Source organism: Oncorhynchus kisutch, linkage group LG6 (genome assembly GCF_002021735.2).
Source record: "Oncorhynchus kisutch isolate 150728-3 linkage group LG6, Okis_V2, whole genome shotgun sequence".
Lineage (NCBI taxonomy): Eukaryota > Metazoa > Chordata > Actinopteri > Salmoniformes > Salmonidae > Oncorhynchus > Oncorhynchus kisutch.
The window spans coordinates 20,104,870-20,132,567 of record NC_034179.2 but is presented as its reverse complement, the minus strand read 5'-3'; the positions used below and the strand labels follow the sequence as shown (position 1 = coordinate 20,132,567).

Below are 27,698 nucleotides of genomic sequence, written 5' to 3'. Positions count from 1 at the left end.
ATAAATATTTCAAAGCAATACATTTAAAAAGTTCACTTTTATTTTTGGTTGATCCAAGTAATTAAACCAAAAATAATGAAATCATAACTGGAAAAAATTTGCCTTTGCCATTTTTGTAATGCAGTCAAATAAACAAAATAATATGGCACAATGATATCCCAAAAAGACTTCAGTAGATAATTTAACACCTAAAATTCAAATAGTTTGACAATAAATAAGGCGTTACTTATGTCAAGCAGTTAATCGCTAATGACACAATATAGAACATTACTTTTAAACAGGCCTTTCAACAGAATCCACAAAAACTATTTTCAAACAAACTTAAGGTCATTTTGACACTCGGAATAGAACATAGAGAACATATCTCAATTAAGAGCAATGGTAAATCTTTTTTTTTTTTGTATCGGCTGTATCAGTTGACCTCCAATTTCAACAACATCTCGAGCATTATGGGCCAAATTCCAACTTGAGATCCAATTTGCACAAATCTCACATCAATTGAAGTGAACGATAAGAACAAATACTGTATCTCAGGGCTGGATCTATGGGCAGTACAAACACTGTTAATTGAGTTAACTCAGTGTGGGCTGGATCACATAGATTGCACATTAAATAGAGGACTATAGGTCTAAATACGGTACACTCAGTTTCTATGGCAGCAGCTTCCGAAACAGACCTAAGCAACTGTCCTTCCGTCCATATACCAGAATAATACAAGACTGGCAACACAAGACTCATTAAAAAAAATATATACAATAATTAACCTTTATTTAACTATAGGTTATTTTCAATGACGGCCTAGGAACAGTGGGTTAACTGCCTCATTCATGGGCAGAACGACAGATTTTTACCTTGTCAGCTCGGGGATTCGATCTTGCAACCTTTCAGTTACTAGCCCAACGCTCTAACCACTAGGCTACCTGCCGCTCCATTGAAACATTGATCATTTTTTCCACTATTTCTATTTTGCTGACAGTTAAATAAGTAGAAAGTTAGTAACTTTTCATGGGTTAAATACAACTTCATACATTTTAAATAAGTCTTCCTCCTTAAATTAGTAGTAATTACTTATCTTCTCATCAAAATGATGAACAATGTAATCAGCCCATCAACCAGATTTGAGGTAAGACACTTTATACTTCCATTGTAAAGATCACAGGGGATACCACAGGAAGAGGACCTTGAACGTAAATTCATGCATAAGTAATAACAGAAATGACGAAGTGGTTTAACGGATGAGAAAGTGATGAGCCCAAATGGGGTATGGATCTGCATTCATGACATGCTGCACAGGGGAGGACAGCTATCGGTCTAATGGGGAAGTGTATATCAACAGCCACTGGAGTGTTCTGACAGAAGACAATCTATTGGAGACAAGGAGCAGCAGATACATCATACCAACAATGGAAGATAAGAGGTTGTGCTACATTCACAGAGCCTGAGAGTCTCTCTCCTTCGTATTGTCTTCCCTGCAAGGTGGATGAGTGGAGGATGAAAATTAATGTGCAATATTTAGCTTTCCTATTCCTTCGACTCTCCCTCGCTACTCTTCTCAAACATCATCAAAGATTCTGCTCCGTGACGAGGACATGGACAGGTACCTGCCTGGTACATGCCTGCAAAATGGAGAGGCACAGTACACATATATGTTTAACAGCACACACTGTGTTATTTGCTTACAGGTATCAGCCACAGCAGAGCAGAAAGTGAAACTAACACACTTATTTAGATAAAGTGGGGAGTGGAGGACCTTTTACCTGGTAGAGTCTGTTTCAAGAGGGTCGTCTGAAAGAGTCTCTGCATTGAAGTCCAAAGGCTCTGCGTCCTCGAGAAGTTCTATAGAATCTCTCTCTGTTCCTCTGCCAGTCCGAGAGTACTTCACCTCTGTTGAAGAAAAAACAATGATCAATACCATATCACTGCCTTGCGCAGTTCAATTCAGATACATGTAATAAGGGACTTAGAATTTATTTTATTAAGTTGGGGTGTGTCCTTCGTGTCATCAAGATAAGCCATGACTGAGAGCAAACAAAACATTGATTCATTGTTTAACAAAAGCAATGAGTAAAATCTAGCTTAAGTGTAGAAAACAAGCACAATGTAATGTAAGTAGGTTTTGCGACCAATCACTTACGTCTGTTAGGGCTAGTGTTAGGGATAGGCACAGTATCAGAGTAGTTGGTCTCCGTCATTTCTGCGGCTTCATTTCTATTCCTGTTCCTGGCAGTGTCTTCCCGAGTGTTACCATAACGCTCCTTCCACTCCTAGAACACAGGCACAAGCCTGACGTTAACGCCTTGATCCATTACTCTGCAAAAATAACAACCAACACATATACTAAAAAGGGCATGGGAACATTTTATCTAGGGACTCACCCTTCGCCGGTTCTCTCCATCCTCTGTCCTTTGGCGCTTTCTTTTCTCTGTCACAAACACAGAGAAATCAGTGGTTTGAGTTGATGACAAACTTCTTCCACTGTCAAATGGTTTTCATTCAGATCAAGTGGGAACAAACCTCGTCGAATGAGCTCCTTGCCCTCATCAATCAGGTCAGAGGTCATTTCATTGTCTCCCACGAACTGCTGAAAGCCCAGGAGGTTCAGACAGCGGGTACCCAGGCTAAAGGGTTCATACAGAATCAGTGATGATCTGTCATAAATCAATACTTGTTCTTGCACAGTATGTATGCATTTGTATTTATTATGGATCCCCATTAGTTCCTGCCAAAGCAGCAGCTACTCTTCCTGGGGTCTAGCAAAATGAAGGCAGTTTATACAATTTTAAAAACATTACAATACATTCACAGATTTCACAACACACTGTGTGCCCTCAGGCCCCTACTCCACCACTACCACATATCTACAGTACTAAATCCATGTGTATGTATAGTGCGTATGTTAATCGTGTGTCTATGTGTCTGTGTCAATGTTTGTGTTGCTTCACAGTCCCCGCTGTTCCATAAGGTGTTTTTTTAATCCGTATTTGAAAAATCTAATTTTACTGCTGGCATGAGTTACCTGATGTGGAATAAAGTTCAATGCAGCTGGCTCTATGTAGTACTGTGTGCCTCCCATAGTCTTCTGGACTAGGGGACTATGAAGAGACCACTTGTGGCATGTCTTGTGGGGTATGTATAGGTGTCCGAGCTGTGTGCCAGTAGTTTAGACAGACAGCTCGGTGCATTCAACATGTTAATACCTCTCATAAATAAAAGTAGTGTTGACGTCAATCTCTCCACTTTCAGCCAGGAGAGATTGACATGCATATTATTAATATTAGCTCTCTGTGTACATCCAAGGGCCAGTGTGCTGCCCTGTTCTGAGCCAACTGGAATTTTCCTAAGTCCTTTTTTGTGGCACCTGACCACACGATTGACCAGTAGTCCAGGTGCGACAAAACTAGGGCCTGCCTTGTTGATAGTGTTGTTAAGGCAGAGCATCGCTTTATTATAGACAGACTTCTCCCCATCTTAACTACTACTGCATCAATATGTTTTGACCATGACAGTTAACAATCTAAGGTTACTCCAAGCAGTTTAGTAATCTCAACTTGCTCAATTTCCACATGATTTATTACAATATTTAGTTGAGGTTCAGTGTTTAGTGAGTGTTTTGTTCCAAATACAATGCTTTTAGTTTTAGAAATATTTAGGGCTAACTTATGCATGCTGATAATCCTTTTGGGTCATTGGTGGAGTACTCCTTGTAGAAGAGAAAGTTGATATTCTGTATCGTAGTATTAATGGTATGTTTGTCTACACCACGAATGTATTGTCATTTCATAATCTAAACAACAGGCTAGACTCACCTGAAGTAGGTAGCGATACATAGCAGCAATATAAGCATGGGGTAGTAGATATAGAAGCCATTAGCGATGAACGATAGGACCCTCATAGAACCCATGATCTGCAGAGGAGTGACATGTTATTTTCCTCATATTGATGATACATCAACGAATATGTTCCATCAGTGTCAGAAGGATGTGCTGTGTCTTACAGAGGTGTAGGCCGTCTGCTCCTTCAGTTGGTGGGAGATGGCAGAGTCCATGTGGATCAGACCCAGGAAGTTCAGACACAGAGGGGGGGTCAGACGGCAGAACAGCCTAAAGAGCAACAAGACGACATTTAACATTATATCATGTTACACAAACATATACCTAGTGCAAAGTACAGCTGTCCAAATACAATATAAACTCAGCAAAAAATAAAAAAAATCCTCACTACCAACTGCATTTATTTTCAGCAAACTTAACGTGTAAATATTTGTATGAACATAACAAGATTCAACAATTGAGACAAACTGAACAGGTTCCACAGACATGTGATGAACAGAAATTGAATGTGTCCCTGAACAAATGGAGGGTCAAAATCAAAAGTAACTGTCAGTATCTGGTGTGGCCACCAGCTGCATTAAGTACTGCAGTGCATCTCCTCCTCATGGACTGCACCAGATTTGCCAGTTGTTGTTGTGTGATGTTACCCCACTCTTCCACCAAGGCACCTACAAGTTCCTGGACATTTCTGGGGGGGGGGGGGGGAATGGTCCTAGCCCTCACCCTCGGATCCAACAGGTCCCAGACGTGCTCAAAGGGATTGAGATCCGGGCTCTTCGCTGGCCATGGCAGAACACTGACATTCCTGTCTTGCAGGAAATCACACACAGAACGAGCAGTATGGCTGGTGGCATTGTCATGCTGGAGGGTCATGTCAGGATGAGACTGTAGGAAGGGTACCACATGAGGGAGGAGGATGTCTTCCCTGTAACACACAGCGTTGATATTGCCTGCAATGACAACAAACTCAGTCCGATGATGATATGACACACCACCCCAGACCATGACGGACTATCCACCTCCAAATCGATCCCGCTCCAGAGTACAGGCCTCGGTGTAATGCTCATTCCGTCGACGATAAACGCAAATCCGACCATCAAAACTGCGACTCGTCAGTGAAGAGCACTTTTTGCCAGTCCTGTCTGATCCAGCAGCGGTGGGTTTGTGCCCATAGGCGACGTTGTTGTCTGGTGAGGACCTGCCTTACAACAGCCCTACAAGCCCTCAGTCCAGCCTCTTAGCCTATTGCGGACAGTCTGAGCACTGATGGAGGGATTGTGTGTTCATGGTGCAACTCGGGCAGTTGTTGTTGCCATCCTGTACCTGTCCCGCAGGTGTGATGTTCGGATGTACCGATCTTGTGCAGGTGTTGTTACACATGGTCTGCCACTGAGAGGACGATCAGCTGTCCATCCTGTCTCCCTGTAGCACTGTCTTATGCGTCTCACAGTACAGATATTGCAATGTATTGCCCTGGCCACATCTGCAGTCATCATGCCTCCTTGCAGCATGCCTAAGGCACATTCGGGCAGATGAGCCGGGCATCTTTCTTTTGGTGTTTTTCGGAGTCAGTAGAAAGGCCTCTTTAGTGTCCTAAATTTTCATAACTGTGACCTTAATTGCCTACCGTCTGTAAGCTGTTGGTGTCTTAACGTCCGTTCCACAGGTGCATGTTCAGTGTTTGAACCCTTTACAATGAAGATCTGTGAGGTTATTTGGATTTCTACAATTTATCTTTGAATGACAGGGTCCTGAAAAAGGGACGTTTCTTTTTTAGTTCAGTTCTGTCCACACAAATACAGCCAAACTAAAAATACACACCACTTTCTGAATGTAAATTTCCTCAATTTTTACCATATACATGATTTCGACAGACGTTTTGTCTCTTTAATACTTAGCTAATCATGGTTAAACCAGAACTAAAGTCTCACGTAATTGGTCAGCTGCTCAATTAAGTTCTGGGTCCATACATGTTAAGAGAAGAGATGAAAGAACGAGGAGCGGAACGGGGAGCTTCACACACTCTTTGAAAGTTACGGGCCAGATGCCCGCCCCCCCCCCCCTCTCGAAATTTGAAAGACGCAAACACCTATGAAATCGAGATTTATCCAAATAATCAGCAACAAAAAACCCAAACACAGGAAATACTACTACTTGTAATCCCACACATCCCATTCCTTTCCGACAGAATTGACGGTACCAGTTATGTTTAAATAGATCTGTTTACGAGATCAATACTTAGCTAATGCTGTCTAATCAGAACCACATTCCTCTCCTCACATCACTCTACCACCCACTCACATGCCACTGAACTGCAGGCTGTAGGCGTCAGTCTGGTGGTGTGAGGCCAGGTAGTAGTAGTTGAACACTCGGATCCGGAACACAGTGGAGTAAACGCAGGTACACAGGAAGAAGATGGTGATGAAGCACGCCATCTAGTGGACAAAACAATAACCTTTATGTGGGAGACCCTCTAATTGACAACCTCTAATTGAATTATGCATACACAACAGAAACCCACTGGATGTTGATATGATCAGATAACAATGTTTTTGGGAGCATGTAGTATGCAACTTTCTTTCTATACAGATATTACCAGATACACCAATTAGTACAGTAGTACACTGGTAATTGCTTTCCATTGGCGTCTCACCTCGATATACAAGTAGTTGTAGTCTCTCTCAGCGAGCTGGATGAAGACAGCGAAGAGTGAGAGGACGGGCCGGGTGCTGAAGAAGGTGCACTCAGACCACACCACACCCACAGAGAACAGAGACAGCAACACAGCCAGCAGACGGTAGAACCACTGTCTCAGCAGGCACTCCCAGTACCACTCTGGAGAACAACAACATAAAAACAAAGCTCTCCAAGGATCTTAGAAATTGAGTAAAATTCTAAGTGAGGAGAGGAATGGAAGACTGTAGGGCTGTGACAATACCATTATGGGAATAATTTTGTCGATGGTAAAAATGAAAACACGATGCAGACTAAACTCTTTGATCCTTTAAAAACCTGCTGTATGTAAAATATGTTGCACGATTGCTTGGAAAATATATAAGTGTGATTCTAGATGACAACATAACGATGATGTTTGCAACATTAGGGCTGTTTTCCTAAAGAAGTTCAACCTGCTTCGTGCTTTGTTTGTAGGTGTGAGTGAACCCTCAGTTGTAGAGTTGACCCAGCTGTGAACTGTGAGGATCTGTGTGACCCACCTACAGTAGGAGTGTATAAGTATGGGCTGAGCCAGCTAGTTGGTTCTGTGGAGGGGAAGCTGTGAACAAACTGGTGGGCTGAGCTGGTCTCATTCTTGGCCACGTCCTCCAGGTGCATAGCCTGCTGCAGGAGGATCTGCCACTGGACATGGGTCCTGTTGTGCCTCTGCACTGCGTAGATCACCTGACCATTCACAAAAGAACCACATCCTCAAACTAGGGTTTAGAGTAAATTTGTATTTAACTAGGCAAGTCAGTTAAGTACAAGTTCTTATTTACAATGAGGGCCTACACCGGCCAAACCCGGACGACGCTGGGCCAATTGTGCGCCGCCCTATGGGACTCCCAATGACGGCCGGTTGTGATACAGCCTGGATTCGAACCAGGGTGTCTGTAGTGACGCCTCTAGCACTGAGATGCAGTGTCTTAGACCGCTGAGCCACTCGGAATCCCCATAAATCCACTTGAATTTAATCACTTTGACAGCATCCCTTTTGATTTATTGTTAAAAAAATGTTTCGAAACAAACTTTACATACATGTTTCCCCATGGAAGAAGTTGTCAGAAAGTGACTTTTTAGACTCAAATGGCAAAGCATTTAGGAGATAGAGGTGCTGAAAGTTAACCCATTTTGCATACCCAACCATACCATGACACATCCATGTCTTCATCACTGGAAAAGAAACGGTTGAGTTTGATATAATTTAAAAGCTTACAAACAGGGTTGTCAAACCATTTTATAATTTCTTGAAAACAATGGGGGTTTTTTTCATACAAATGACATTTCACCTTTAACATAAATTATCTAAAAACAAGTATTCACATTTGTTGCATCTTAGACCCTACTTTACATCAGCTGTGGTTTTTGAGTTGTGCCTGCCATCGGGTGTCATTTCAATCATAGAAAAATAATTCTTAGAATGGACTTATCCCTTTAAATCACTGCAATTTAGCTGGTACACCATTGAAATTTAAATTATAACATTTAATTACTACCACAAAGAAGGCTGCCGGTCCACCCACTATCTGTCAACTTAAATGGTCATGTCTATTCTATTATCTATATGAACACAACCGTTAATTTTCTTAGCTTAGACCAACCATCTTTGTGGTACACTACACTACAAGACCAAAAGTAGGTGGACACCTGTTCGTCGAACATCTAATTTCAAAATCACGGGCATTAATATACAGTTGGTGCCCCATTGTTGCTATAACAGCCTCCACTCTTCTGTGAAAGCTTTCCACGAGATGTTGGGACATTGTTGCGGGGACTTACTTCCATTTAGCCACAAGAGCATTAGTGCGGTTGGGCACTGATGTTGGGCGTGATCAAGCCAGGATCGAAGTCGGTGTTCCAATTTATCCAAATGGTGTTCTGAGCAGGCCAGTCATGTTCTTCCACACCGATCTCGACAAACCATTTCTGTATGGACCTCACTTTGTGCACTGGGGCATTGTCATGCAGGAAACAGGAAAGGGCCTTTCTCAAACGTTTGCCACAAAGTTGGAAGTACAGAAACGTCTAGAATGTCATTGCCCCAGACAATTATTCCTCTTCCACCAGTTATTGTGCTGACATGGTTCCAGAGGCAGTTTGGACCTCAGTAGTGGGCGTTTACGCTCCTTGCGCTTCAGCGGTCCCGTTCTTGCTCCTAGATGTTACCATTTCACAATAACAGCACTTATTAGACCGGGGCAAGTCTAGCAGGGCAGAAATTGGATGTATCGACTTGTTGGAAAGGTGGCATCCTATGACAGTGCCGCGTTGAAAGTCACTGAGCTCTTCACTAAGGACATTCTACTGCCAATGATTGTCTACGGAGATTGCATGTGTGTGCTCAATTTTATAGACCTGTAGCAACGGGTGTGTCTGAAATAGCCGAATCCACTCATTTTAAGGAGTGCCCACATACTGCTGTATATTTAGTGTATGTATTAGAGGTTGACAGATTACTCGGAATGGCCGATTTCAAGTTTTCATAACAATAGGAAATCTGTAATTTTGGACGCCAATTATTATAAATTTATTTACACCTTTATTTAAATCTTTATTTAACTAGGCAACTTCGTTAAGAACACATTCTTATTTTCAATGACGGCCTAGGAACGGTGGGTTAACTGCCTTGTTCAGGGGCAGAACGACAGATTTTTTACCTTGTCAGCTCGGGGATTCAATCTTGCAACCTTACGGTTAACTAGTCCAACGCTCTAACCACCTGCCTCACGAGGAGCCCGCCTGTTACGCGAATGCAGTAAGAAGCCAAGGTAAGTTGCTAGCTAGCATTAAACTTAAATCATAATCACTAGTTTTAACTACACATGGTTGATGATATTACTAGTTTATCTAGCGCGTCCTGCGTTGCATATAAATCGGTGCTGTGCGCATTCGCGAAAAAAGACTGTCGTTGCTCCAATGTGTACCTAACCATAAACACCAATGCCTTTCTTAAAATCAATACACAGAAGTATATATTTCTAAACCTGCATATTTAGCTAAAAGAAATCCAGGTTAGCAGGCAATATTAACCAGGTGAAATTGTCACTTCTCTTGCGTTCATTGCACGCAGGGTATATGCAACAGAGTCAGTGTATACGCAACAGTTTGGCCTGCCTAATTTGCCAGAATTTTACGTAATTATGACGTAACATTGAAGGTTGTGCAATGTAACAGGAATATTTAGACTGTTGGATGACACCTGTTAAATAAAATACGTAACGGTTCCGTATTTCACTGAAAGAATAAATGTCTTGTTTTCGAGATGATAGTTTCCGGATTTGACCAGTATTTCTGTGTGTTATTATATTATAATTAAGTCTATGATTTGATAGAGCAGTCTGACTGAGCGATGGTAGGCACCAACAGGCTCATAAGCATAAATTCAAACAGCACTTTCGTGCGTTTTGCCAGCAGCTCTGCTGTTTATGACTTCAAGCCTATCAACTCCCGAGATTAGGCTGGTGTAACGATGTGATGTGAAATGGCTAGCTAGTTAGCGGGGTGCGCGCTATTAGCGTTTCAAACGTCACTCGCTCTGAGACTTGGAGTAGTTGTTCCCCTTGCTCTACATGGGTAACACTGCTTCGAGGGTGGCTGTTGTAGTTGTGTTCCTGGTTCGAGCCCAGGTAGGAGCGAGGAGAGGGACGGAAGCTATACTGTTACACTGGCAATACTATAGTGCCTATAAGAAAATCCAATAGTCAAAGGTATATGAAATACAAACTGTATAGAGAAATAGTCCTATAATAACTACAACTTAAAACTTCTTACCTGGGAATATTGAAGATGTGAAAAGGAACCACCAGCTTTCATATGTTCTCATGTTCTGAGCAAGGAACTTAAACATTAGCTTTCTTACATGGCACATATTGCACTTTTACTTTCTTCTCCAACACTTTGTTTATGCATTATTTAAACCAGATTGAACATGTTTCATTATTTATTTGAGGCTAAATTGTTTTATTGATGTATTATATTAAGTTAAAATAAGTGTTCATTCAGTATTGTTGTAATTGTCATTATTACAATTTTTATTTTTTTAAATAATAAATAAAATAAAAAATTGGCCGATTAATCGGTATCGGCTTATTTTGTCCTCCAATAATCGGTATCGGTGTTGAAAAATCATAAATCGGTCGACCTCTAGTATGTATGGAAGGTTTCATTGAAATCAAAAGGGGTGCTGTCAAAAAGTGACTGAACTCAAATGGATCGACCCTTTAAAGAAGTCTGGATATAGTCAGCAATATGACAAAAAACACAAAATCGCGAAATACAACTGTACAAATACAACTAGCTAATAATGTGTACATTTCTTAAATATACCTGTTTGTGAAGCTTCACCAGGTTCTTCTCACTAGGATAAGTGTTCTGTTTGTCATCAAAGTCCTCATAGTCATCCATGTTTCTGCCCATCTTCTCCTGGTACTCCACAGGGCACTAAGAGAGAAAACTCTGTTAGGATCATAGAGACAGATACTGTGCCTTCGGAAAGTATTCAGACCCCTTGAATTTCAAATTTTGTTAAATTACAGCCTCATTCTAAATGTACTTTAAAAAAAAAATCTTTCAATCTACACACAATACACTATAATTACAAAGCGAAAAAAAGGTTTAGACATTTTTGCTAATTTATTATAAATAAGATAAATAAATAAAAAGTTACATATGTATTCAGAACCTTTGCTATGACACTTGAAATTGACCTCAGGTGCATCCTGTTTCCAATGATCATCCTTGAGATGTTTCTACAACTTGGGAGTCCACCTGTGGTAAATTCAATTGATTGGACAATAGTTGGAAAGGCACACATTGAAAGTCAATATATATAAAAAATAAAATAAATAAAAAGTTCTTAACATGGTGTGTTACATGGTGTGAACCTATCTATATATAGCTCCCACAGTTGACAGTGCATGTCAGATCAAAAACTAAGCCATGGAGTTGAAGGAGTTGTCTGTAGAGCTCAGAGACAGGATTGTGTCGAGGCACAGATCTAGGGAAGGATACCAAAAAATAAAGTATTTTCTTCCTAGATCTGGCCGCTCAAGCAATCAGGAGAGAAGGGTCTTGGTTAGGGAGGTGACCAAGAACCTGATGGTCACTGACAGAGCTCTAGAGTTCCTCTGCAGAGATGGGAGAACTTCCCAGAAGGACAAGCCTGTCTGCAGCTCTCCACCAATCAGGCCTTTATGCTAGAGTGGGCAGACGGAAGCCAGTCCTCAGTAAAAGGAACATGACAGCCCACTTGGAGTTTGCCAAAAGGCACCTAAAGCCTCTCAGACGATGAGAAACAAGATTCTCTGGTCTGATGAATCCAAGATTGAACTATTTGGCCTGAATGCCAAGCGTCACGCCCGGAGAAAACCTGGCACCATCCCAATGGTGAAGCATGGTGGTGGCAGCATCATGCTCTGGGTTTGTTTTTCAGAGGAAGGATCGAGGGAAAGATGAACGGAACATAGTACAGAGAATCCTTGATGAAAACCTGCTCAGGACCTCAGACTGGGGCGAAGGTTCACCTTCCAACAGGACAACGACCCTAAGAACACAGCCAAGACAAAGCAGAAGTGGCTTCGGGACAAGTCTCAGAATGTCCTTGAGTGGCCCAACCAGAGCCTGGACTTGAACCTGATCGATCATCTCTGGAGAGACCTGAAAATAGCTGTGCAGCAACGCTCCCCATCTAACCCGACAGAGCTTGAGGATCTGCAGAGAAGAATGGGAGAAACTCCCCAAATACACGTGCCAAGCTTGTAGCGTCATACTCAAGACTTGAGGCTGTAATCGCTGCCAAAGGTGCTTCAACAAAGTACTGAGTAAAGGGTCTGAATACTTATGTTAATGTGATAGTTTAAAAAAATCATAAATGAACAAAAATGTCTAAAAACCTGGTTTTGCTTTGTCATTATGGGGTATTGTGTAGAAATTGATGAGGGGATAAAAATAAGAAAATTCAATAAATTAAAGAATAAGGCTGTAATGTAACAAAATGTGGAAAAAGTCAAGGGGTCTGAATACTTTCCAAAGGCACGGTAGAGGACTCCAGGCACTGGACTTTCTCAGGCCACTTCACATTCCTCACTTGTTTAATCCTCACTTTAAGCACATAGAGAGTGCACACATCTCATTCAATAACATTGTGGGGTTGGGCTCCACATTCTTTACTGAGAATATGTCATTGTTTCTTTGTTTGATGATTTGTCTTTTAATCTTGCCTTTCTAAGAATAGTATCGATGTACTTCCTCAGTGGGTGGTTATACTTGATTGATTCTTGGACTTTTCTCACTTCCTAAAACAGATCAACAGCAAATAGAGAAGGACATCAATTAAACACAATTCAACTCAGTTTCTAAGAAACAGACCACTATAATGTTTAAATGTTGTAGTCAGAGCAGGAACCATTCCCTACCTCCATGACGTCCTCTAGATTCTCCTCTGCATCAGCCTTCTCTGTCATCAGCTTGGCTGCCTTGAAGTAAGTCTTGATGAGCAGGTGTCCCTGCCGCGAGGCATTCCAATACGAGCGCGGAATCTCTACTAGGCCATAACCTAGCAACAGCACCAGCAGGAACAGGCCCCAGGTGTTGGCTGCAGTGATGCCTATTGTCTGGAGCTCATACCTGAGAGAGACAAAGGGACAGACCAAACCAGATTTAAGTGAGACAAAGACATACATGGTTCCTTCTAATTACCTTTCTACACTGCTCAAAAAAATAAAAGGGAACACTAAAATAACAATTCCTAGTTCTGAATGAAATATCCTTATTAAATACTTTTCTTTACATAGTTGAATGTGCTGACAACAAAATCACACAAAAATTATCAATGGAAATCAAATTTATCAACCCATGGAGGTCTGGATTTGGAGTCACACTCAAAATTAAAGCGGAAAACCACACTACAGGCTGATCCAACTTTGATGTAATGTCCTTAAAACAAGTCAAAATTAGGCTCAGTAGTGTGCGTGGCCTCCACGTGCCTGTATGACCTCCCTACAATGCCTGGGCATGCTCCTGATGAGGTGGCGGATGGTCTCCTGAGGGATCTCCTCCCAGACCTGGTCTAAAGCATTCGCCAACTCCTGGACAGTCTGTGGTGCAACGTGGCGTTGGTGGATGTAGCGAGACATGATGTCCCAGATGTGCTCAATTGGATTCAGGTCTGGGAAACGGGCAGGCCAGTCCATAGCATCAATGCCTTCCTCTTCCAGGAACTGCTGACACACTCCAGCCACATGAGGTCTAGCATTGTCTTGCATTAGGAGGAACCCAGGGCCAACCGCACCAGCATATGGTCTCACAAGGGGTCTGAGGATCTCATCTCGGTACCTAATGGCAGTCAGGCTACCTCTGGCGAGCACATGGAGGGCTGTGTGGCCCCCCCAAAGAAATGCCACCCCACACCATGACTGACCCACCGCCAAACCGGTCATGCTGGAGGATGTTGCAGGCAGCAGAACGTTCTCCACGGCGTCTCCAGACTGTCACATCTGTCACATGTGCTCAGTGTGAACCTGCTTTCATCTGTGAAGAGCACAGGGCGCCAGTGGCAAATTTGCCAATCTTGGTGTTCTCTGGCAAACGAAAAACGTCCTGCACGGTGTTGGGATGTAAGCACAACCCCCACCTGTGGAAGTCGGGCCCTCATACCACCCTCATGGAGTCTGTTTCTGACCGTTTGAGCAGACACATGCACATTTGTGGCCTGCTGGAGGTCATTTTGCAGGGCTCTGGCAGTGCTCCTCCTGCTCCTCCTTGCACAAAGGCGGAGGTAGCGGTGCTGCTGATAGGTTGTTGCCCTCCTACGGCCTCCTCCACGTCTTCTGATATACTGGCCTGTCTCCTGGTAGCGCCTCCATGCTCTGGACACTGCGCTGACAGACACAGCAAACCTTCTTGCCACAGCTCGCATTGATGTTCCATCCTGGATGAGCTGCACTACCTGAGCCACTTGTGTGGGTTGTAGACTCCGTCTCATGCTACCACTAGAGTGAAAGCACCGCCAGCATTCAAAAGTGACCAAAACATCAGCCAGGACGCATAGGAACTGAGAAGTGGTCTGTGGTCCCCACCTGCAGAACCACTCCTTTATTGGGGGTGTCTTGCTAATTGCCTATAATTTCCACCTGTTGTCTATTCCATTTGCACAACAGCAGGTGAAATTTATTGTCAATCAGTGTTGCTTCCTAAGTGGACAGTTTGATTTCACAGAAGTGTGTTTGACTTGGATTTACATTGTGTTGTTTAAGTGTTCCCTTTATTTTTTTGAGCAGTGTATATTAGTACTGTGTTGTATAGAGTACAATGAGGTGAAATGCAGAATGGTAAATGTTTTGTTGTTGTAGTCAACAGCACACTTTCCAAGTCTAATTTGTCCATGTTGCTGTGCACTCACCAGGAGAGGTGCCACTGAGGGTGAACAGCCACGTAGATAAGCAGCGATCCGAAGATGAGCAGGTATGTCCCGTAATAAATGGCATTCTCTATCAGTGCCGTCTTTATTTTCCCAGTGATGGAGAAGCCCCCCGAGCGTGCATAGGATTGCATGAAGGGCAGCAGCAGCCTGCAAAGACAACAAGATCTGGATTAAGGCAGCTGTAAAAGCTTTTTTGGTGTGTTTTAAGATAACATTTCTATAAGGACAGAAGCAGATAGTTGACTTAGTAAGGAAGGTCTGTCTGTCTTAGTATATCAGTCAAAATGAACAAACTTAGAGACCAGTTCTGATCAGTAGTGTTCCCAGTACAATTAAATACAAGGCCAAACAGTGTCAAGCACTCACCAGGTGAGACACTGAGAGGTCCAGTAAACAACCCTCCAGAACACAGGCATGATTCCATCTGGAATGTAGCTCCACGGCTTGTAACACACCTTTGGAACACTGTCATGGAAAACATACAAACAGTGTTGATGTGCAGTTAGCAAGGTCTGGAAACATTGAAGAAATTAACATCTGGAGGGGAATGAAATGACAAAAGCTACTGCCTACTGCTATACTGATGGTGACCTATTTAGGAGGAATCAAACAAATAGATACTGGAGCAAAGCACAAACGTTGATCTTCATTGTCAAGCAATGAAACTCCAATGTTTGCTTTGTATAGACTATTAGGATAATATATCAGACTGTCTGGGAGAAAACACTGTACATAATGACAGTCAAGCAAAACTACATTGGAAAAAATAAATAAATGCAACATGTAAATACCACAGTAAATGTCAATAACACAGATGTCTCAAGTTGAGGGAGCGTGCAATTGGCATACTGACGCAGGAATGTCCACCAGAGCTGTTGCCAAAGAATTTAATGTTAATTTCTCTACCATAAGCGTCCTCCAACTTTGTTTTAGAGAATTTGGCAGTTAGTCCAACCGGCCTCAACCACAGACAATGTGTATGGCGTCGTGGAGGCGTGTGGTTTTCTGATGTCAATGTTGTGAACAGAGTACACCATGGTGGTGGTGGGGTTATGGTATGGGCAGGCATAAGCTACAGACAACGAACACAATTGCATTTTATCGATGGCCATTTGAATGCACAAAATCACTGTGATGAGATCCTGATGCCCATTGTGTGACCAACATATGCATATCTGTATTTCCAGTCGTGAAATCCATAGATTAGGGCCTAATGAATTTATTTAAATTCACTGATTTCCTAATATGAACTGTAACTCAGTAAAATTGTTTCATGTTGTGTTTATATTTTTGTTCAGTATAAAAAGGACCCAATGTACTTGACATTTCACAATGGGAAGAGAGTGGACTTTTAGCTGTTGCAAATGAATGCGTGACAGCAGATAAACAAAATCTGCTTGATAATCCCATTTAGATCAGCTTGTGAAAAAACGTTTTGAGAAGACAGCTAAAACAGTCTCATGTTTTGAATTACAGCAATGGTTCCTGCCTTATGCATTCTGTCTAGGACCCTCTTCCCTGGTCTTTGGTAACTACTGTACATGCTAGTGTTTTGTTCAACCAAATCCTGACCTCTGACCTGTCATGTCATTACCCTGAGTGCTGAACCTAATCCTATTACACTTGAACATATGATGAGACCCTAGGGTTTAGGCACTAACCTTTTAGTGGGTGTGGCTGTGGTGGAGTTTCCTGCAGTTTGATTGGATATCAGTGCGGTCACCAGGGATACGGAGGCATGTTCTTCATGATCAATCTTACACTGCTTGTAGATCGTCTGAAAGGTCCAAACAAACAGACAAAGGAAGATAAGGCCCTAAAAATTGTTAAAGACTCCAGCCACCAAAGTCCTAGACTGTTCTCTCTGCTACCGCATGGAAAGCGGTACAGATGCATCAAGTCTGGAACCAACAGGAACCTGAACAGCTGCTATCCCCAATCCATAAAACTGCTAAATGGTTTAGTTAAATAGTTAATCAAATAGCTAACCATACTATCTGCATTAACCCTTTTTACACAAACTTTGACTCATCACATACGCTGCTGTTAGTCACTTTATTCCTAGTTATATGTACCAATCTACCTCAATTACTTCGTACCCCTGAACATTGACTTGGTACTAGTACCTTGTGTGTATATAGAGCCAAGTTATCATTACTGATTGTGTTTCTATTATTTCTTTATTTTCTTTCTCTTTCCATTGTTGGGAAGGGCCCGTAAGTAAGCATTTCACCGTTAGTCCACACCTGTTATTTACAAAGCATGTGACAAATAAAATTATATTTCATATCAGTAAGGTCTGCAAACACACAGACACACCAAGTTACTGGTCACCATTTTCATCCAAGTTAGGTGTTTCTTGAAAAAGGGAATGGATAAGATGGGGTTTTGGTGGTGAATGAGGGCAATAGTACTAACCGTGCTGATGTCCAGAGGAAGAATGAAGACGATGAGGAAACACAGGTACCAGGCCAGTAAGGTGCCAAACAGCACCATCCTCTGCTGCTTACGGAAGTCTGCATAGCGATGCAGCAGGAACAGAGCCAGGAAGAACACCACCACTATCTCAATGCCCAGCGCAGCCCCACTCATCCTGACTGCCTCTCTTATTGCTCTCGAAACCAGCAGCAGTTACTGAAAAGAGAAATCCTTCAAATAAATCCCAAGACTATTCAATAGATGGGTGTAAAAGAAAAATTCACATCACAAAGTAATATTGCATGGTCTAAACAAATGTGTATGTACTCCTAAGAGAGACAACAAGTAGCTCTTCTTTTGAAAGTTTCAGGCAGAGCATAATTCTCACTGAGTGACACACTCCCCTCCCCCTCTGTCAATTACTTGAAAAAATAATGAACCCATTTTCATTGGCTTCCAAAGACATGAGTAGTCTCCTACAAAAGACCTATTGGTCTGTGAGTCTGAAAGGGTCTTTTGTTTTCCTCCTTTAGAGCATGATTAAATGAGAATGGGAACGTTCTGCTCTACATAAAACAAAAGTTTACTATAACAAACCAAAAATGGCATGAATGAATATGATTTAGGCCCCCCCCCACAAGGACCTCAACATGACAGCAGGACATATGCCCAGGCAGTGAGCAGTGCAACAGGGCCAACCTGCACTAATACACCCACCCAAGCCCCATCCTGCGACCTAAGAGGTATGTATCAGATGCTCAACATGCTCTGCTCACACCTAATGCGATGGTCGGGGCGGGCCTAAACCACACTAGACAGTATGGAACACAAAGCTTTTACTATCTCATCCTGGAATATACAAGATCTAAGGTCATCTGCCTTTGGCCAAAAGAGCAGGAACCCAGACTTCAAAGAAATTGGAAATACAGACCCTTTTCATCCTACAAGAAACATGGTATAAAGGAGACAGACCAACTGGTTGCCCTCTAGGTTAGAGAGATCTGATAGTCCCATCCACCAAACTACCAGGTGTGAAACAGAGAAGAGACTCAGGGGGTATGCTAATTTGGTATAGAGCAGACCTAACCCACACTATTAAATTAATCAAACAGGAACATTTTATATCTGGCTAGAAATTAATAAGGAAATTATCTCAACAGAGATAAATGTCCTCAAGTGTGCTACCTATAACAATGACAGCTTCTCCATCCTAGAGGGGGAAATCAACAATTCCCAGGCTCGGGACATGTACTAGACTGTGACGACCTAAATTCCAAAACCCGACACCCTCAGCACACAGGGGGACAAACACCTACCTGGAGGTGACAGCAATCCCTCCCCCTTATGCCCCCCTAGAAAGAACTACGACAACATAACCAACAAAAACTGGTCACAACTCCTGCAGCTATGTCAGACGCTGGGTATGTACATAGTCAATGGTAGGCTTTGAGGGGACTCCTATGGTAGGTCATCTCTTGGCAGTAGTACTACTTTATCACTGACCCTAACCCAGAGACTCAGAGCTTTCACAGTCAGTCCACTGACACCCCTAATAGATCACAGGAAAAGCACACTATTTGAACAGAGCTTTGCTCAATCATGAGTCATCAAAGCAAAAGGAACTTAAAAATATTAAGAAATGCTATAGATGGAAGGAAAACAGTGGGGAAATATGCCAAAACCACAAATTCAAACCCTTGACAAATGGTTTGATGAAGTATGCAAAAACCAAAGTAAGAAATTGAGAAACCTATCTAACCAAAAACATAGACCAGTGATGCGCCGATATTCAATATTTTCCTTGCCAAAAACCCCGATACTTAAAATTTTTGCAGCCTTAAGCATTCTAGTCCAGTTAAATAGATAACATACACACAAATGGACGCAGCGGTCTAAGGCACTGCATCTCAGTGCAAGAGGAGTCACTACAGTCCCTGGTTCGAATCCAGGCTGTATCAAATCCGGACGTGATTGGGAGTCCCATAGGGCAGCGCACAATTGGCCCAGCATCATCCGGGTTTGGCCAGTGTAGGCCGTCATTGTAAATAAGAATTGGTTCTTTACTGACTTCCCTAGTTAAATAAAGGTTACACACACACACACACACACACACAACCACACTGACCAAAAAGTTACTTTGTTGGTACCTATTTCTTTCACTTACTTTCTGTGCTGTTTGTTTCGTTGTTAATTTGTTCAGTCGTTTCATTCTCAACCATTTCTATGGAACGCCGTTTGGGTCTTTGTGTGTCAAAAAATATACTATTTAACACTATTTGACATGTCAAATAAGTTTGTTGACCAATCAGGACCTGAATATGACTGCTCGTCACGTAATAATTTAACGGGTTCATACTATCACTCATATTTCATGTCACAACGATTCATCGATACGTATGCTATTGATGCTGGTAAAGTTGTCTCACGCACTTAGTGCTGGTCATTAAAAAAAAGCTAGTTCATGGATGCAAACAATGTTCTTCCCCAAAAACATAGCAAATCGGCAATTTTTTTCAGTGGCTTTTGTTAGCTAGCTAACAATATAGCTAGGTGTCATCTAAAATAACCCTAATTTATAAGACAGTTCTTATTTGATTAATGGTGGTCGGACACATCTATGTGAAGCTAGCACAATAAGCATAAACCACAATAGTGGACTTTGCAGTTAGCCTTCAAAATAAAATTTATTTATATTAATTTGCATTACTGTCAATGACAAACATGTATTTTGAAGGCAAACCGCAAATTCCACTATTGTGCATAATCTTTATTGTGGCTAGCTTCACAACACATAACCATGTCCGGTCGAGCCTCACTAGCTAGCTGCCTGCTTATAACGTTAGCTTTGGGCAACAGGGTTGGCTAGCTATGTATTTTCATGAACTGAAGTTCAATTTCAATAGCCGAACAACAAGTGGCAACCTAGCTAATACTTACTCACAAGGATTCCTTGTTTTGTTTTTGTTTTTTAAATTTTACCCCCTAATTTCATGGCATCCAATTGTTAGTAGCTACTATCCTGTCTCATCGCTACAACTCCCGTACGGGCTCGGGAGAGACGAAGGTTGAAAGTAATGCGTCCGATACACAACCCAACCAAGCCGCACTGCTTCTTAACACAGCGCGCATCCAACCAGGAAGCCAGCCGCACCAATGTGTCAGAGGAAACACCGTGCACCTGGCAACCTTGGTTAGCGTGCACTGTGCCCGGCCCGCCACAGGAGTCGCTGGTGCGCAATGAGACAAGGATATCCCTACCGGCCAAACCCTCCCTAACCCGGACAACGCTATGCCAATTGTATGTCGCCCCACGGACCTCCCGGTCGCGGCCGGTTATGACACTGCGCCACCCGGGAGGCCCAAGGATTTCTAAATCATTGCTAAGAATAATGAAAATGACTGCAGGTTCTATTAGTCATTGTTTTCAGGCTAGTTGTAGTGGTGCAAGCTAGGTACCAAGCTAAAGCTAGCTACCCCAGAAGTTGTGGTCGAACAAATTATGGTTTTACCAACGCGGTATTGTAAACGCATCATTCGTGGCCGGTGTTTGCTTGTTTGTACAGCTTTGACAGTGCTACTGTATCTTTTTTGACACGCAAAGGCCCAAACCGCATTCCATAGTATGTATCTTGTGAAGCTAATAGCAGTGAACCCATTCCTGTGTAACTCCGGTAGGGCAACATCTGAAAAATAGCGCACTTGGTAGTGTGTACCGGTGCGCGACCAGTCGGCGAAAGCCAACATCACCCACGACAGAGAACGGTTGATTGTCAAGGGCAATGAATTCCATTATCTTGGCTTCAATGGATTTTGCCTTTGAGTTGTCTGATTGAAATGTTGTTACTCTTTCAAATGACTGCTCGATCCACACTGCAGACATTGTGGGCTAGTTTAGGAATGCGGTGTTGCACGTATAGCGCAAAATTAAATTTTACGTAGCGTCATTACATCATGTACCTACGCTATATAAGTATGCACGTCAGCTTTGACATCGGTTTTGCACGTCAGGGCGTTAAACTAGACAGACAGATTCCGACATGTTCACCGATATATCGTGCATCCCTAATACAGACCCAGAAAAACTATGGCAAATCACTAAAACAAAAAGGGAAAGCATGTCAGAAATCATCTCAATGTAATTGAAGAATATAACCACTTGGAAAATACTAAACAAACAACACGAAGAGTTATCTATCCAAAAAGGAGATGTATGGATAAACCACTTCTCCAATCTTTTTGGCTCTATAACAAACAAAGAACAAAAACATATGTATGATCAAATACACGTCTTAGAATCAACTATTAAAGACTACCAGAACCCACTGGATTCTCCAATTACATTGAAAGAACTACTTGACAAAATACAAACCCTCCAACCCCAAAAGACCTGTGGGGTTGATGGTATCCTAAATGAAATGATAAAATATACAGACCACAAATTCCAATTGGCTATACTTTACTCTATACTCTTTAACATCATCCTCAGCTGTCACCCCAATATTTGGAACCAAGGACTGATCTCCCCAATCCACAAAAGTGGAGACAAATTTGACCCCAATAACTACCTGGGGATATGTATCAAAAGCAACCTTGGGAAAATCCTCTACATTATCATTAACATCAGACTCATACATTTCCTCAGTGAAAACAACATACTGAGCAAATGTCAAATTGGCTTTTTAACAAATTACAGTAGGGCCGACCACGTATTCACCCATGCTTTGTTGATTTCAAAAAGCGTTCAACTCAATTTGGCATGAGGGTCTGCTATACAAATTGACAGAAAGTGGTGTTGGGGGGGAAAACATAATAAAATCCATGTATACAAACAACAAGTGTACGGTTAAAACTGGCACAAAAAAAAGACGCTTTCACACTTGTTAAACAATAAAAATGAATCTAATTTCACTTCATTTGCCTTGGAGTTTTTTTTTACCGCGTTTGGGGCCCCGTTGAAATAATACTTAATAGCAGCAAACGACCTATCAGAAATGCTAGCTAGCAAACATAAGCGAACCACGACTCGCGCACAAGCTATATTCACCACGTACACCCCAATTGACAAAAACTAAAACGGCTACAAATTGTAAAAAAACACACATTTCTTTTCAGTGGACCGGGGGGGGGGGGGGGGTGAAACAGGGAATACAAATTCCATCTAGACACCGTTGCCCTATCGTACAAGTTAAGACTCTGCATGCAGAATTTTGCAAAAATATCCTCAGTGTACAACGTAAAACACCAAATAGTGCATGCAGAGCAGAATTAAGCAGATACCTGCTTATGATCAAAATCCAGAAAAGAGCAGTTAAATTCTACAACCACCTAAAAGGAAGCAATTCCCAAACATTCCATAACAAAGCAAGAGCTGGCTCTCTTGAGAAGACAGGCTATGTACACACTGCACCCAAAAAGACGTGGAAACTGAGCTGCACTTCCTAACCTCCAGCCAAATGTATGACCATAGAGACAGATTTCACAGAACCACAAAGAAATAGAAAACATTTCCAATTTTGATAAACTCCCATATCCAGTGTGCAATCACAGCAGCAAGATTTGTGACCTGTTGCTACAAGAAAAAGGGCAACCAGTGAAGAACAAAACACCATTGTAAATACAACCTATATATTTCCCTATGTACTTTAACTAATTGCACATTATTACAACACTGTATATAGACAATTACATTTGAAATGTCTTTATTATTTTGGAACTTTTGTTTGTGTAATGTTTACTGCAAATTCTTTGTTTTTCTAACATTTGTTTATCTATTTCACTTGCTTTGGCAATGTAAACATATGTTTCCCATGCCAATAAAGCCCCTTAATTTTAAATTGAATTGAAATTGAGAGAGATATCACCAGTGTAGGGTCATTACAGTAACTAAAGAAATGTAAGCCCATGTAAGAATTCACTCAAGTTAATTGAGCAAAGACAGCGCCACCTTCCTTGCTACGGTAACTCACAACGTATTTCGCTGGTATGGTAGTTTAATCATTAACAAACAAGCAAAGACGCTTTCACACTTGTTAAACAACAAAAAAATAATCTAATTTCACAGGCTAATGCTTCATTTGCCTTGCCCTTGGATGTTTTACCGCGTTTGGGGCCCCGTCGAAATAATACTTAATAGCAACAAACGACCTATGAGAAATGTTCGCTAACATAAGCGACCCACGACTCGCGCACACGCAGTGTTGCTGGTACGCTTAATTATCTCACCATTCGACTGTTAAGGGTCCAGCCAAAATCACAGTACCACAGTTATGATATTGTAAAATACAGCTACCGTGTACCATGGAAGAATTAGCGTCACGTCCTTGGTTCTTCCTGGTTTGCGTAATGGCAGCTGGGGATGATGGGTAGTGTATGCGTTTTCTAAAACGTTAGTGCTATCCAGAATCCTTGAGCCTTCCCTAGCCTGCTACCTTGGCCCTTTATCAATAAGACAGGCTTACCTACTGCGTGCTCTCTCGCCTCCTTTTGATTTTGGTCATAGTTGATCGAGGAGAGTGAATGCGCTTGCATGAAATAAGATGGTCCTTGGTCAAAATTATGTTTACAGGGGTGGATCCCATATTGTGATCAAAACTAATGAAATTAGTTGTGCAAGACATTTTATAGATAAAACAATATGTGGGTTTGGCAGATTTCCAAATTCTTCCGTTGGAGGATATACATGAACTACTTAAGTACTTTACTTTACTATTTCGGACAACTTTTACTTCACTACATTCCTGAAGAAAACAAAAGTACTCGTCCAATTCACGCAATTGTCAAGAGAACATCTGGTCATCCCAACTGCCTCTTGTCTGGCGGACTCACTAAACACAAATGTTTTGTTTGTAAATTAATGTCTGAGAGTTGTAGTGTGCTCCTGGCTACCCGTCTGGTTTGCATAATATGAGGAATTTGAAATAATTCATACATTTACTTTTGATACTTAAGTATATTTGAGCAATTCCATTGACTTTTGATACTTACGTATATTTTAGCAATTCCATTGACTTTTGATACTTAAGTATATTGAAAACCAAATACATTTAGACTTTTACTCAAGTGCTAATTTACTGGGTGATTTTCACTTTTACTTGAGTAATTTTCTATTAAAGTGTCTTTACTTTTACTCAAGTATAACATTTGAGAACTTTTTCCACCACTGCCTATGTGACTACTAACGAATTGACACAATCCTCGACCACTCAACCTTTCCAAGTTACGGAGGAGAGAGGATGGAGGATGGTCTTTTTTCCAAATGAGAAAACCCCCTTGCTCCAGCCAAACGCCACGCCCACAGACATTCATTTATTCTCCACAATGAGTCTGGATTTGAGTATCTCCCTGACACTTCACCGAATGCCAACACATTTGAGGCTGTATGATTGGTAAGAAAAACACAACATGCAACAATTTTAAGGATTTTGCTGAGTTACTGTTCATATATGGAAATCAGTGAATTGAAATAAATTCATTATGCCCTATCTATGGATTTCACATGCCTGGACAGGGGCGCAGCCATGGGTGGGCCTGGGAGGGCATAGGTCCACCCACTTGTGAGCCAGGCCCAGCCAATCAGAATGAGTTTTTCTCCACAAAAGGGATTTACTACAGACACAAATACTCCTCTGCACCCCCCTCTGACGATCCCGCAGGTGAAGAAGCCGGATGTGGAGGTCCTGGGCTGGCGTGGTTACACGTGGTCTGCGGTTGTGAAGCCGGTTGGACGTACTGCCAAATTCTCTATAACAGCATTGGAGGTGCCTTAAGGTAGAGAAATTAACATTACATTCTCTGGCAACTGCTCTGGTGAACATTCCTGCAGTCAGCATGCCAATCGCACGCTCCCTCAAAACTTAAGACATCTGTGGCATTGTGTTGTGGGACAAGGAAGTTTCTGGGATCTTTTATTTCAACTCATAAAACATGGGACCAACACTTTACATGTTGCATTTATATTTTTGTTCAGTGTATTAAGCGAACAACAGAGCAGTGGAAGGACAACCCCTCCCTTGCAGGATCACCATGTGCGGCTCTGTATTTAGGGGAAACTGATGAGTCACAAGATGGCAGGTACACCCAAATGGATGTTGGACTTGGAGTCAGTGGAACCCACTGGTGAAACAGAGAAGCCACTTTCTGTACTAGTGAGTTTTGGTACAGGGTTTATACAAGATGAAGTCAAGTTATGATGTGTCAGTTTTTGTCCCGAATTACAGTTTTTTTAGGTGTTGTCATGACGTTGGCCTCTCTCTACTCTACTGATGTTACATTTTCAAACCCTTTGGTTAACATAGAGATTCTGGGAACATCAGAACGTGGGGGGAAATGAACTATATTCTGGTAATCTGACCAATTGAACATATGCAGTGGTACTTAATGAATATGATGTCAGTTCGGTTGTCATCTCAGACATTCTCAATGATAAGATGACATAAACTCTACAGTGTAAAGTCTACACATCAGAGTTATCGGATTCACATGGAATTGTTGTTCAATTTACATTTTTGAACATGAAATTATTCCTGATGGGATTAAATGTGATTTTAGCTTCTAAAATGTGAGATTTGGGTTTTCATAAGGTAGGGCTCTGCTCAATCAGTGGCCCGCCCCTGTGAAGGGACATGGTCTATAAAACTTTTCAAACATGCCCTCCTCTCCCTTCCTATATAAAGCCTTGACGACAATATAACCTCCTGTTCCGAGGATGAGGACGACGGTCCGATGTCAGAATGGTTCAGATAATAACTACAGAACGAAGCCAACATCAGCGTGAGCTTTGGTTGCGAATGGTATGAACTTTGAACTCTTATTCAGTACAGAAGTGATACCTCCTAGACGTTGAGTTAGCAACAGCAGCTGCAAAAGGAGGTTAGGAAGGAACAGACAGAGTATCCCACACAACGACGTTACCACAACGTATCCAATTTACCAGAAAATACATTCTTCAAAGGACAAAGGACTCGGTTGGGCAACACGGCCTTCCATCTACCACCAACCTACTGAAGCGCAGCTCAGAGTAAATTTTTATTGCATTTTTCTTTTCCAAATGGGCGGTAATTTAGAATGCATAAGATACTGTATTTACGATAGCACAGCTTCTTCCTTTGGACCTCAGTCTTCCCGCTCTTTCACTCAAACCCAGCCCTTTTCTTTTGTGTAACAAGCTGTCATGTCTGTTCCGCCCGCTAGGGACGTTTTCCTTTATGACAATTTGTAATCAAGTTATGATTATGTGTAATTCTGTGTGATTAGTTAGGTATTTAGTAAATAAATAATTAAACCCAATTTTGTATTGCTGATTCAACTTGTTAGCCAGGCTTCATGAAGATAACCAAGCATTTACAACTTTCAGATGAGACTGAATTAAGGTGACGATTAATATTGACTGCTATTGATGTAAAATATTACTGGGTCTTTAAGAGTTTATTCAGAAGATAACAGCTCCATGAATATTATTTTGTGGTGCCCCGACTCTTTAATTAATTACATTTACATGATTAGCTCAATCAGGTAATATTAATTATGGAGAAATTATTTTATAGAATAGCATGTCATATCACTTAATCCGGCATAGCCAAAGACACGACAGTGTCAAGCTTATGGTCACGTGGAAGCAGTGTGTAGAAGGGAAATTCCTAGATGTGAGAAGTGTGCTGGAGGACACAAAACAAAGGAATGTCTAGTATTGGTGGAAAAAGTTGTGTGTGTAAACTGTATGGCTACCCATGGTGCTGGAGATCAGAGGTGTCCGGTGAGAGAAAGACAGGTTGAGATTGCCATTGTCAGAGTAGTGCAGAAGGTGTCATATGCTAAGGTTGCAAACAACTGTCCTATTTTGTTAGTTTTTTTTGCATTGTTTGTAACTTAATTTGTACATAATGTTGCTGCTACCGTATCTTATGACCGAAAATAATTTCTGGACATCAGAACAGTGATTACTCACCTTGAACTGGTCAAAGATTTTTTATTTAACAAGTCCGACGCGAAGGATATACTGCTTTCTCGAGACCAGGCCCAAATCCCTGTCATTTGCGTGAAGAAAAGACATAGAAAAAAGGGGCGGAGGTCGGGGTGCCTTGTGAGAATTCGTAGGCGAGTGAGTAATCCTCCACTACGATCCGTAATACTGGCCAACGTGCAATTATTGGAAAATAAACTTGGACGATCTACGATTAAGACTATCCTACCAACAGGACATTAAGAACTGTAACATATTATGTTTCACGAGTCGTGGCTGAATGACGACGCAGATAATATTGAGCTGGCTGGGTTTTCCGTACATTGGCAGGACAGAGCAGCTTCATCTGGTAAGACAT

The 27,698-nt window shown here is 41.8% G+C and overlaps 1 protein-coding gene across 2 annotated transcripts; it reads right to left on the bottom strand.

Annotated features, from left to right (window-relative positions):
* Nucleotides 1-18: 18 nt before the first annotated feature.
* Nucleotides 19-23,794, bottom strand: LOC109892480 (G-protein coupled receptor-associated protein LMBRD2B). 2 transcript variants are annotated; one of them, XM_020485044.2, is made up of 18 exons: nucleotides 23,679-23,794; nucleotides 17,383-17,598; nucleotides 16,626-16,741; nucleotides 15,331-15,429; nucleotides 14,944-15,111; nucleotides 12,959-13,169; nucleotides 12,764-12,838; nucleotides 10,872-10,985; nucleotides 7,046-7,229; nucleotides 6,484-6,665; nucleotides 6,132-6,265; nucleotides 3,995-4,100; nucleotides 3,807-3,904; nucleotides 2,515-2,618; nucleotides 2,376-2,422; nucleotides 2,135-2,264; nucleotides 1,758-1,884; nucleotides 19-1,616 (listed from the first exon to the last, which is right to left on the bottom strand). In XM_020485044.2, the coding sequence occupies exons 2-18, from the start codon at nucleotides 17,554-17,556 to the stop codon at nucleotides 1,553-1,555; spliced, it is 2,133 nt and encodes a 710-aa protein (XP_020340633.1). In that variant the 5' UTR covers nucleotides 17,557-17,598; nucleotides 23,679-23,794; the 3' UTR covers nucleotides 19-1,552. The 2 variants fall into 2 exon arrangements, with proteins under 2 accessions (XP_020340633.1, XP_020340632.1); XM_020485043.2 differs by having other exon boundaries at nucleotides 23,605-23,728.
* Between the last annotated feature and the right edge of the window lie 3,904 nt (nucleotides 23,795-27,698).

Bases quoted from the DNA above. Each gene is read 5' to 3' on its own strand.
- LOC109892480 (XM_020485044.2), bottom strand. From the start codon at position 17,556: ATGAGTGGGGCTGCGCTGGGCATTGAGATAGTGGTGGTGTTCTTCCTG. The intron at 13,170-14,943 runs GTGAGTGCACAG...TGTCTCTCTCAG, and splicing joins CCTCAGTGGCACCTCTCCTG to GTATGAGCTCCAGACAATAG. The intron at 1,885-2,134 runs GTAAGTGATTGG...TTTCTTCAACAG, and splicing joins TAACACTAGCCCTAACAGAC to AGGTGAAGTACTCTCGGACT.